This window comes from Augochlora pura, chromosome 5 (genome assembly GCF_028453695.1).
Source record: "Augochlora pura isolate Apur16 chromosome 5, APUR_v2.2.1, whole genome shotgun sequence".
In the NCBI taxonomy this organism is placed as follows: Eukaryota; Metazoa; Arthropoda; class Insecta; order Hymenoptera; family Halictidae; genus Augochlora; species Augochlora pura.
The window spans coordinates 10,786,795-10,797,697 of NC_135776.1; the positions used below are offsets into that span (position 1 = coordinate 10,786,795).

A 10,903-nucleotide genomic window follows, 5' to 3' on the forward strand; every position below is an offset into this window, starting at 1 on the left:
GAGGGAGAGAGAGGGAGAGAGAGGGAGAGAGAGGGAGAGAGGGGGAGAGAGGGAGAGAGGGAGAGAGGGAGGATAACGTTTCATTGGTTTCTTAAAATATTCAAATTAATAGTAATACGAAATGTATTATATAATGCAAAATAATATTTTACATTATATAGTTTTGTTACGTATCATTTTGGAATTGTCTAGTATTGTAGTCTATGGTCATGGTTTCCCTTCATTTCCAAGTCCGATTCAAGTTGCAGGGTTGTTGGAAGAAGTACAGCAAACAATTTCTTCACACTATCTGTCGAATCGAGCACTTCTCCTCTTAATGTCAATAAATCAAAACATCTCCATTCTGAATGTTTCTAATTCAAGGCATGTACACTGTGAATGTAGACCTAATTCGATGTCCGTTGAATGTAGGCCTGAATAGTACAAGTTCACTAATATTTTCTTTCGAATGATACATGTACCTTCTTTGGCGTTGCTTTTAATCTTTTGTATAGTTAAGGATCGGGTTTTCTAATGCTTTTTTCGTAAATAAAGTAAGTTACTTGATTCGTATAATGAATGAATATAGTGTAAAGTATGTCATGTTTGGAATCATTTTAATTTGAAGAATCTGATCAATATATTAACAAATTATTCATGTATAAACGATTAGAAATAAATAAATTAAGTCATTGTTTTTATTCTTGCATTGCAATGTAGATATTCATAGTAACGTACACCGACATGTAGCAGTTACTTTTCCAGATACAATAGTTTTGTTCGCCCCGAGTTTTGTTTTCTCTCCTCCTCCTCTCTGTCTCTCTCTCCCTCTCCCTCCTCCCTCTTTCGCTCTCTCTCTCTCTCCCTCTCTTTCACAAGATATCGACAACTATAAAGGCGAGTCGCGAGGATCAAAGAATCATGTCTTGTCCACGCTAAAAGACTTTCGTTTCTTACCTTGAGACATTCAGCAAGACATTATTGTATTAGGTAGAGGGGAAACGTAAGAGATTCGAACTGGCTTATCTGAATCCTCGCGCCATTATCCAGCGTATCTTTTTAACTTTTTTTTAACAACTTTAGCATTAATTATCTCGAAAACTATAAGTCGTCTTCTGATTAAAACCGGGTATCATTGGATTCAGTTTTACAAGTTCTATCAGTGTACCGAATCAAAAACTGAGCGTCAAACCTGGGACTTCGCCTTGTTAGTCTTACCAGGAAAAATGTACTCATTACGTAAGAAACTGCTTATCGTATTGATACTGAATAATATATCACGTAAGCATCTCGACACAAGAAATTAAAACGAAACGATAAATTCAACGATATCTGCATACCCAGTGTCGAAAAGCCATGACGTATGCATAAACGTTGCAAGTAATTGTACAAGATTTTGAAACGTCGATTAACTTTACTAACCAACTTCCATTCAACTTTTAATCGATAGAATTGTAATTTTTTGTGAGAATTTTTGTATGCAGAATGGACCACGCAACTTGTGCATCTTTTATAACTTCCAAAATATGGAGATTTGAAGGTCAACGTTGTTGTTTTCTTTTTTTTAACAGAATACTGTATTTTTTACATCAAAAGATGAAAGAATATCGAATGATGAGTAAAAAAGTATTGGCGTTTATCAGTCCTAAACCTAATAGCTAACGAGCAATTTCACTTTATTTCTTAAACATTTTCTTCACGTAATGTCAAGTTGGAGTTTTAATCTTATCATCGATTTCTGCAAGTCAACGGAAAGTGAAGGAAATGTTTAAAAAATAAAGTGAAGTTACTATATAATATTAACTATATAATATTACTATATAATACAAACAAGCCTGAATCGGAGAAACACTGTACAATTGACATATGTTATGTACACGTTCATATGCATAGTTCTTATCTTTTTTTAAGTTTACCTTTATTGTCTCCAGATCAAAGGTAATTGCGTACTTGTTGAAGTGAATGCGCTGACAGCAATTAAATGATAATTTACAAATATATACCTAACGATATCGCAAGGTCTTGATAAAAGAAAGTAACGAATTTTAAAGGTAATTATGTGACGGAGAGTAGAGTAAAATGGAACGGGTGGGTAAAACTGAGATCACTCTTTTTTTTTTATATAAATGATGGGAGTGAGTCGGTGTCGTCTGACGTTCGACCAAATGGTTCTCGTATCAGTTCATAATCAACCATAGACCTGTACACAGGTTATTCTTTAAATTGCACTGCTGCAAAATTTGCGGCGTCGAAGTTTCGATATTTCATTGACGTATCGTTCATTTGTTTTAAACTTTCATTTTAAAAATTAATAACGGTAAGTACAGAATTAGGTTCTATAGTCCTTGACTTATATGAACTTTGAGGTTTATAAATTATTTAATTAATTTATGCTTTTATTCCTAGGATACTAAATTACATTTCTATCTCAACTTTTAATATTCTTCAATAATAATTTTGATATGTTTGTATTTATAAAATATATGTTTTTGTTACGTGTTAGAAAATTATTTATTTATTTATTTAAAACTGCATTAAAAGACTTCAATTTTTTATGGGAGATGCCAATATTCTATTAGATAATGATGAAATTGCTGAAAACTTTGTCAAAATCGAATGATGTTGTAAGATACAAGCGACTAAATATCGCGAAAATCGCAGTTTTGCTATTGTTTAAATATTATGAACAAAGCAAAATCTGAGATTATGATAATATTTCGACAATTTTTAAAACTCTATGCATTATAATAATGATTATTTAATGATAGAAAGAAGTAATTTGAATTTTATTTTTATATTTTATGATCTAATTCGTTAAAAATATGATGTATGGGATTGTAGGTTGATACATGCAATAGGATGTATAGAATGGTGCCATTTGATCTAATTCACTCTTCTGATAAAGCAAAAATTGCAATTTTTAAATATTTCTTTTATTCTTGTGGTGAAATTCATAAAGTAATAATTCGTCAATTGAAAATACAGTTGTTAAAGTGCAATAGCTATAATACGTGTAAACGGAAATAGAAATTAATTCAACATGATCCGATAAATAAATTTAAAGATAAAAGTTCCTGCATAGAGTATTTGATGTATAGAAATTAGACAAAATGAAAAGGATTGATATGTAATATTTACAGCATTTAAAGCGATATCGAATACATTCGTTCTTTTTCCCCTGTTACAGATCAGTATTAATCTTTGCTCGCCTGCTGAGGAATTTAAAAAAAATTAGTGAAAAATGACTGGCATAGAAATTTTTTGTGGTATCGTCGCGGTGCTTCTTCTACTTTATTACTATTCGACTTCAACTTACAACTTTTGGAGGAAACGCGGAGTTCATGGACCGGAACCAATACCACTTCTAGGTAACGTTGCTCCGGTGATGTTTTCACAGATGTCGATGAGTCTATTTCTGCGCGAAATGTACGAAAAATATAAATCTTTCCCTGTAATTGGCCTATTTGCAAGAAGAGCACCAATATTGGTTTTAAACGATCCTGAAATAATCAAGGCAGTCCTGATCAAGGACTTCGGGAAATTTTCAAATCGTGGGATAAATATCAATGAAGTGGTGGGTACAAACATTTAATTCATATAATTATTTAGCTATTAAACTTTTTAAGAAATTGCCTCATATTTTCGGGAATCTTATGATGCAAGGAAAAATAGATTTATTACTGTACAATTATAATTACATTTAATTCACGTAGCTTCTGAATAGGTTATAATAATATATATAAAAAATATATATAATAGCGTGAATAGGTTAACGAACATGTATCTATTGCAATTTCGACGACGTAGGTACTTTAAAATTATTATTAAATACTCGGTTGTCTATACACAGGTAGAACCACTTTCACAGCATTTGTTTGCTCTGGAGCCAGAAAGATGGCGACCATTGAGAGCAAGGCTCACACCAGTATTTACATCTGGCAAATTAAAAGAAATGTTCTTCATGATCATCGATTGCGCTAAAAACTTTGAAGAACGTTTGGACGCAGTGGCACTAAAAGGTGAACCCGTTGATTGCCGAGACTTGACAGCCAGATTCACTATAGACGTTATTGGCAGCTGCGCTTTTGGAATTAACATGAGTTGTAAATCGGAGATGGAAGCGGAATTTCGTAGAGTGGGAAAAGAATTTTTATCTGTCTCGCTTCTACGCGTGCTAAGAGCTAGAATGCGCGATATTGCACCGCAGCTTTACACCTTGCTTGCCCCCATACTACCGTATCCCTACGGCACCGAATACTTTATGAGCAATGTTCTGAACATGATAGAGTATAGAAAGAAAAATAATATTGTGAGAAACGATTTCATCAACGCGCTAATGGACATCCAGGAGCATCCTGAGAAACTGGGTGGCATCAGTATGTACCAATTATACCATCGCCGGTCAATTGGCCGGTTTCATCAATTTTATTTTGTAATAATTGAAATCATAAAACAGCTTCCATTGAATATATATTTCTTTATTCAAGCAGCTACTGTTATAAAAAGTTACGAAACACTTAAATAAATGCAATCTTACCATTTTTATAAGTTAGCAGATACCAGTCATTTTTAGATCTCGGTATGTTTAGTATTAATAACATTACTAATTGTATTATCCAATACTGAAAGCAAGAAACACAAGTTTTGCAAGTTGTGGACGTTTTGTCAATATCTTTGTGTAATATTTTGTCAATATTCACTCTTTCTCCGGGTTTTGTTTTAATTTTCATTACAATGACTTTCTTTCCGATTAAAAAATTCCAAATCGCCTGCATATTTGAGTGAAGCATTAAAATAGCTAAATCGAATTATTGTAGCGTATGCTTTCCTTTATGGTAAACAACTTTCACCGAGTTGATATTCCTTGGATGTTATTTCATGGAACTTTAATCGAATTAATTGTCTTCGTGAATCAATTTCGTCGACGAAATAGTTATGAAGTAGCTAATGCAAACCGTTGGTCTTTTTCCTAGAATTAACGGATAGCCTACTCGCAGCGCAAGCATTGTTCTTCTTTGTTGCTGGTTTTCATTCTTCGGCAGCAACAATCAGTAATGTACTTCTTGAAATGGCAATGAATCAGGACATACAAGACAAGTTACGGGAAGAAATCAAGGAACATCACGAGCTTAATAATGGCGAATGGCACTTTGAAAATATAAACGCCATGCCAATTTTGGATGCCGTATTTAAAGGTTTGCATTGCAATAGAATAATCAATTGAATTTCTCAATAATTGCATAATCAGATTCTTTTCCTGCTTGCGCAATGTTAATGTGATAAAAATTATATCGTATTATATCGTAATCGTACCACTTAAGCAAATTTAAAAAGTCTTATTTATAAAAGTAATTGTTTAGAGCAATACGATCATATGTTATTTAAACATTTTTAATCTTTACAAATGCGTAAAAGAGGTTATTATTAACTTGAACTTTAATTACCAAAATATTGAAAAGGTACGATTTGGGAAACACACGCTGCAAACAATAACGGATTTTCTTATTACGTTCTTCATTGTTACAGAGACGCTGAGAAAATATCCAGTACTGGCATTTCTTAGCAGAAAGTCAATCGATGACTACACTTTCGAAGACTTGAAATTTACAATACCGAAAGATACAAGTGTGTTTATATCTGCGTATGGAATACAACACGATCCAGACATTTACCCAAATCCAGAAGTGTTTGATATTAGTCGATTTATGGGTGACGCGGCGTCGAAGAGACATCCTATGCACTACTTACCATTTGGCGATGGCCCAAGGAATTGCATCGGTACGTAATAAACTATTCTTGATTCTTTTCGACATGTCAAACAGTTATTTTCTTATTTTAAATTTTGTACGTATTCGACGTTCTCTACAAATGACCGCACAAATAGTGCTTAACCTCTTCACGCCCTTAACCACGTATATGTACATTTAGTCTTCTTAAAACTATGCTAATTCTAAGTGCATAAAATGTCAGCTTTGAAACTAATCAAAAGTCTTATACATACTTGAAGATACAATTAAATGAACAATAACAATCTTTACAATATCAGCATGGTGAAAAATAAAATATTACAGCTAGGAAACTGAATATTACAAAATTAAAATATTCCTAATTTCTCAAGTTGAGATAAATGTAAGATTGTATGCATAGTCTTTTTCTGAATCCTTTTGTTGCAGTGGCTTAATTAATAAATAAATTAGTAATGGTTTTCTGCAAAAATGGTTTTTATTGTTTGAATTTTAGTCTCCATTGTATTTGATTTAATTTCTGGTTTATTCTATTCGTAAAGAAAATACGATTGGAGAAGTTGTAATAAAAACTAACGGCGGGATTTGTATTTACTAGTACAGCTTTAGTTTTTTAATGCTTTGTTATTAAATAGGAAGAAAATCACTTAATAATCTTTATTTGTTTTCAGGTGCACGATTCGCGATCTTCCAAACGAAAATTGGGATTATTAAGGCAATTCGTAATTACAAAGTCGACACCTGCGAGACGACTGTATATCCATGTAAATTTAATCCAAGTACCTTTTTATTAGTTCCAACCCATCCTATCACTTTGAAATTTACAAAAATTAATAACTAAGATAATGATTCGTTATTTTACATATCGTATGTATTTCAACTGTTACACACAAATTAATGTATGCCATACATTAGGAATACTAATAAATCAAAGTTAGTTTACAGTAAATGTTACATTGATTAACATCTTAATCTACTTTTAAATTATAAACACCGGTATTTCGCAATCCGATGCATTTTGAAGAACATAACAGTGGCACCCGCTCCCCCGTAATAACATTGTACACGTTATATTTATTGTTAATAAATAATGGCGATAGGAATAGATATAAAGGAATACCTCAATTCTTACATACACCCACACAACAACAATACAAACGCTTAAATTGTATGACATTTATTTTAGTCGCATTCTGTTGGGGGTCGGGAACGCGCAGACGGTCCTGAACCCAGTCGCTTGTCTTTGCCGGTGTGCATTTGTCTAGCTGCGCCTCATGGCACCTGCGAACGCGTGCCTCGGCCACTCTTTCTGGGGAACCCGACCGGACCACCACGAACCCAACACATTAAATCATGGATCTTCACACTGATTCCAAATTCTAAATAACCACATTTCATCTAATCAGATCTGAATTCTATCTCAAATATGTAAAGTTGCATTTAAGAGCACTTATTTCATTTGGTTGTAAAACATTAGAAACATAAAAAAAGTCTTGAAGATATCACTCAAATGTCTTAAAGACGTTTTATTAGTTTTATTCAGATATTATACGACGTCCAATTCGAGTTATTATGCCGCCTTTACGACATCTATTTTCGGACATTTTTAAGACGTTTTAGACATAAAATAACCGGTAAATAGGCGTCTATAAAATGTCCAGTGCTTATTAGGCTAACAGTGCCATATCATGAAATCTTCGTCAATTTTAACTTTATTTCACTCTTAGGCGTTAAGAGAAATGACCAAGGCTCAAATTCAGGTGAAAGTACGGTTTGTTCGCAGGTTTCTACTTTGTAGTCTCGAAGTATTGTGAATATACCAAGTTTCCAATTGAAAATGGCGAATCGATAGCCTGTTGAAAACATACAATTTATCATACTTGTTAACAGATATTAGTAGCATATTTCTGACAAAGCTAGATTGGAAGAGAAGGGAAAAGTATGTGTAAATGCTAAAGCAAAGCGTGAATGAAAGAGAAGAAGGAAGTGAGAAAGATGAGGAACGGTGTAGGAGCTACAGAAATGGGGTGTGGAAGTACGAAAAAAGAGGGAGTGAAGAAAGACAGACATGAGGTACAAAAGAGTCGTAAATGGAATGGGATCTATGAATCCTGTAAGGGAACAAATACAAACGCTCGCGTGCGCGCGGAAGATAATTGTAATTGACTCAGCCAATGCAAGGGCGATCTTGTCATTGGCGTCAGTACTTTCGAATATATCTCGTACTATCGAATAATCTTGAGAAATACGTAATGTTTAACATCGCGTAATATGTTATACAGAAAGGAAAACCGACAAGTGAGGGACCGCACGTTTTATCACTCGTTCGTCTCCCATGGATATCACTACAGTAAAAATTACGCACTGAATCTAAGTAACTTTTCGATTATCCCAACGATCTTGTTCTGCTTATTTGTTTGGATAATTGAGGTTCCACTATAGTTGTGGTATTGTTAATATTTAATTTTCAGTTACAGGACTCAGACAACCTTTTTCTGTAATTGTCTGCGAGATAAAGGATTAGGTTTCCAAGAATACGGTTACAATCTTCATATACATACCAATACAATGTCTTGGCCCCTCGCCGAAAGGCATAAAGTGCATAGGGTGTCGAGTTGCTTCAGCTTCTTTAGTGAATCTTTCAGGATCGAATTTCATAGGATCGGGATAAATGGCAGGATCCCTTTGTATATTATATACTGAAACCCATACATTGGTGTATTTTGGTACTGTAAAATTTAAAGTCTCGAAAGTGTAATCAGAAGATGCAACTCGCATGATCAGCGGCCCTGCTGGATATTTCCTTAATGTTTCTGCGAAACACAATAAAACTTTTATTTGCATTCTAGGGAATGTTATGGTTATGGGAATGAGTAAGCATTGATGATAAAAAGAAGAGTGATCTAAACTTTCTAGAAAGAATTAAGAGGAAGGGTATCTAGGAAAATCTGACTTAGACGCGGAGATGTCGCAAGGGCATTTGAGATCGATATACAGGGTGTCCTAGAACTCTCACTACACTTGGAAAGGATTGATTACTGAAGTGATCTAAAGTAACATCTTTCTTAGCGTATAGATTAGTTACGGCATAGTTAACGACTTATCAGCTGACAACACGGACAGATCAGAAAGCATGTAAAGTGGAAAAGTAGGTGAATGATAGACGGTGTCCGGTACACCCTGTATTTGTGGATCGGTAACGGATTGGAAGTAACAGGAAAAATGGACATTTGCTAGGAACGCTTAAGATTACTAAAAAGAAACTCGAATATATTATTAATCGCGTTTTCTTCCATTTAGATATGCATATTGTTTACCATCATAAAATGTTTAATACCATGTAATATCTTTCCTGAATGAAAAGTAAAAGGAATAAATTTCGGTACATAATTTTTCAAGCAAAAAATATTCAAATATTGTATCTTATTTTTTTTTTACTAAGGAGAACAAAATTTAAAAACCTCAACAAACTCTCGAGTAATTCTCAAGATAATGTATTGTTACTAAAAAAAAATTTTTTAAACTAGCTTTGTAAAAAAACTGCATTTCTTGCGACTAAAATTGTTTATTTTATTCCATCTGTTGGCGAGCGTATAAAGCAATCGCCATAGTTTAACGAGCACAGTAGTAACCGTGTTATCATAAGTAGTACACGTACAGTTTAGTATGGAAGGAATATAATTTAACGTTATTTAATAGGGTTGCATAACGTATATGATGATAATTCAATATTTGTCGGTAAAAACTTAACCGGTTAAAAGAAATAGTTATCTTTAGGTATTTTTTTGTAAGCGTCTCACTTAAAATATTAACAACATAACAAACAAAACAAACAACATGCCAGAATCTGTTAGCACAAATTATTTGATAAAGTTCAAGATACTCTACTATTTAAAATTTTTAATTTAACCTTAACTAATTAACAAGACCGCGGTACCAATCACATGTGACCCAGTCAACGAGCGGACGCAACCCAGTTCCACTTATTGACATGTCACCTCGTGTCAGTTGGTCACGCCTACCATAGGTCACTGTTTTTCTTGCATAATTCGTAAACAAAGCCGTAGCTCACATTAGCTCTAATGGAAAAGTTATTTTAAATGATCCCCTTTAACCAGTTAACTTTGGCGATCTTTTTGCTAAGCGTCCACCAGTGTGTGTCGCGATAATCAAGCGATGACGAACGAAGTTATGAATCCAGCACAAGTTATTTATAATTTTCATTTTTTTGTCATTTCGTCTTGACCTCTACACACTTTGCATATATTAAAATTTACAAATATAATTTAGTTTCCGCCAGAATTACAATTTAAATATCAAATTGTAATAAAATTTTACGCATGACGGATATAATCGTCATGGCACAAAATTCTGCTACATCTCCATGACGAATATAGACGTCAAACACACTAAACTGATTAAGGAACCTCTCATTTCCTTATTTTGAGTAACTTTTGGGATACCCTGAAGAAGTAACATGTTTACACTCACCTTTGAAAACTTTGTCTAAGTACTCCATTTGCTCCATAGTTTCATAGGTAATTTCACCGTTGTACTTTTCCATATATTGTTCGATTTCTTTAAGTAAATTATCTTGTATATCTTGGTGTTGTGCTAACTCATGAAGAGCCCAGCTCATAGCTGATGCAGTTGTCTCATGACCGCCGCGAAGAACGAAAAAGCTTGAGCCGTCATCAACTGATCCGTCAATTCTGAAGACGCTAATTAAAAATTAGTGATTACAAACAAAGTAAAATTAAAGTTGTATCAGATATTAATAACTGTTTCAAAAATTTAATTTAATCCTTCTAGACTTTAGACTCTAAAGTGGTCTGCATCTAAATTGCTGCGACAACTATACATATGTATATACTCGCAACGAAAGCACTTGTAGCGGACCGTTATCGTCGCGGTGCTCACTGTAGTGGGACATGATAATACTTTGTGTTCACTGCAGTGAGACATTGTACATACATTATATTTCGGGTCTGCGACGTTCTCGGACCGTTGGCATGCTGGCCCGCGTTGCCCCTCGCACCTCCTGTCCAGTGACACTGCGTTGCCGTTTCCAACGGTCAACGCGTGTCATTTGTTCTAACCATCGAAGCTGGATCGATCCGCTCCTAAGACGAGGAGTTTAACACGAACGATCGAAGCGAGCGGTCGCATCCACCTCGGCG

General features: G+C 34.2%; 2 protein-coding genes across 2 annotated transcripts; one reads left to right on the forward strand and one right to left on the reverse strand.

Moving 5' to 3' along the window:
* Window positions 1-3,220: 3,220 nt before the first annotated feature.
* On the forward strand, window positions 3,221-6,564 carry LOC144470389 (putative cytochrome P450 6a14). Its single transcript, XM_078181448.1, has 5 exons — window positions 3,221-3,553; window positions 3,830-4,355; window positions 4,953-5,174; window positions 5,506-5,757; window positions 6,395-6,564. Exons 1-5 carry the CDS (start codon window positions 3,221-3,223, stop codon window positions 6,562-6,564), a joined length of 1,503 nt encoding a protein of 500 aa, XP_078037574.1.
* An 845-nt stretch (window positions 6,565-7,409) lies between these two features.
* On the reverse strand, window positions 7,410-10,699 carry LOC144470018 (cytochrome P450 6B4-like). Its single transcript, XM_078180792.1, has 4 exons — window positions 10,644-10,699; window positions 10,215-10,444; window positions 8,285-8,536; window positions 7,410-7,576 (listed from the first exon to the last, which is right to left on the reverse strand). Exons 1-4 carry the CDS (start codon window positions 10,697-10,699, stop codon window positions 7,410-7,412), a joined length of 705 nt encoding a protein of 234 aa, XP_078036918.1.
* Window positions 10,700-10,903: the final 204 nt, after the last annotated feature.

Coding starts and splice junctions, on each gene's coding strand:
- LOC144470389 (XM_078181448.1), top strand. CDS start 3,221: ATGACTGGCATAGAAATTTTTTGTGGTATCGTCGCGGTGCTTCTTCTA. Junction 3,554..3,829: donor GGATAAATATCAATGAAGTG/GTGGGTACAAAC, acceptor GTCTATACACAG/GTAGAACCACTTTCACAGCA. Junction 5,175..5,505: donor TTTGGATGCCGTATTTAAAG/GTTTGCATTGCA, acceptor TCATTGTTACAG/AGACGCTGAGAAAATATCCA.
- LOC144470018 (XM_078180792.1), bottom strand. CDS start 10,699: ATGTATGTACAATGTCTCACTGCAGTGAACACAAAGTATTATCATGTC. Junction 10,445..10,643: donor TATTATCATGTCCCACTACA/GTGAGCACCGCG, acceptor ATTTTTAATTAG/CGTCTTCAGAATTGACGGAT. Junction 7,577..8,284: donor GGGGCCAAGACATTGTATTG/GTATGTATATGA, acceptor TGTTTTCAACAG/GCTATCGATTCGCCATTTTC.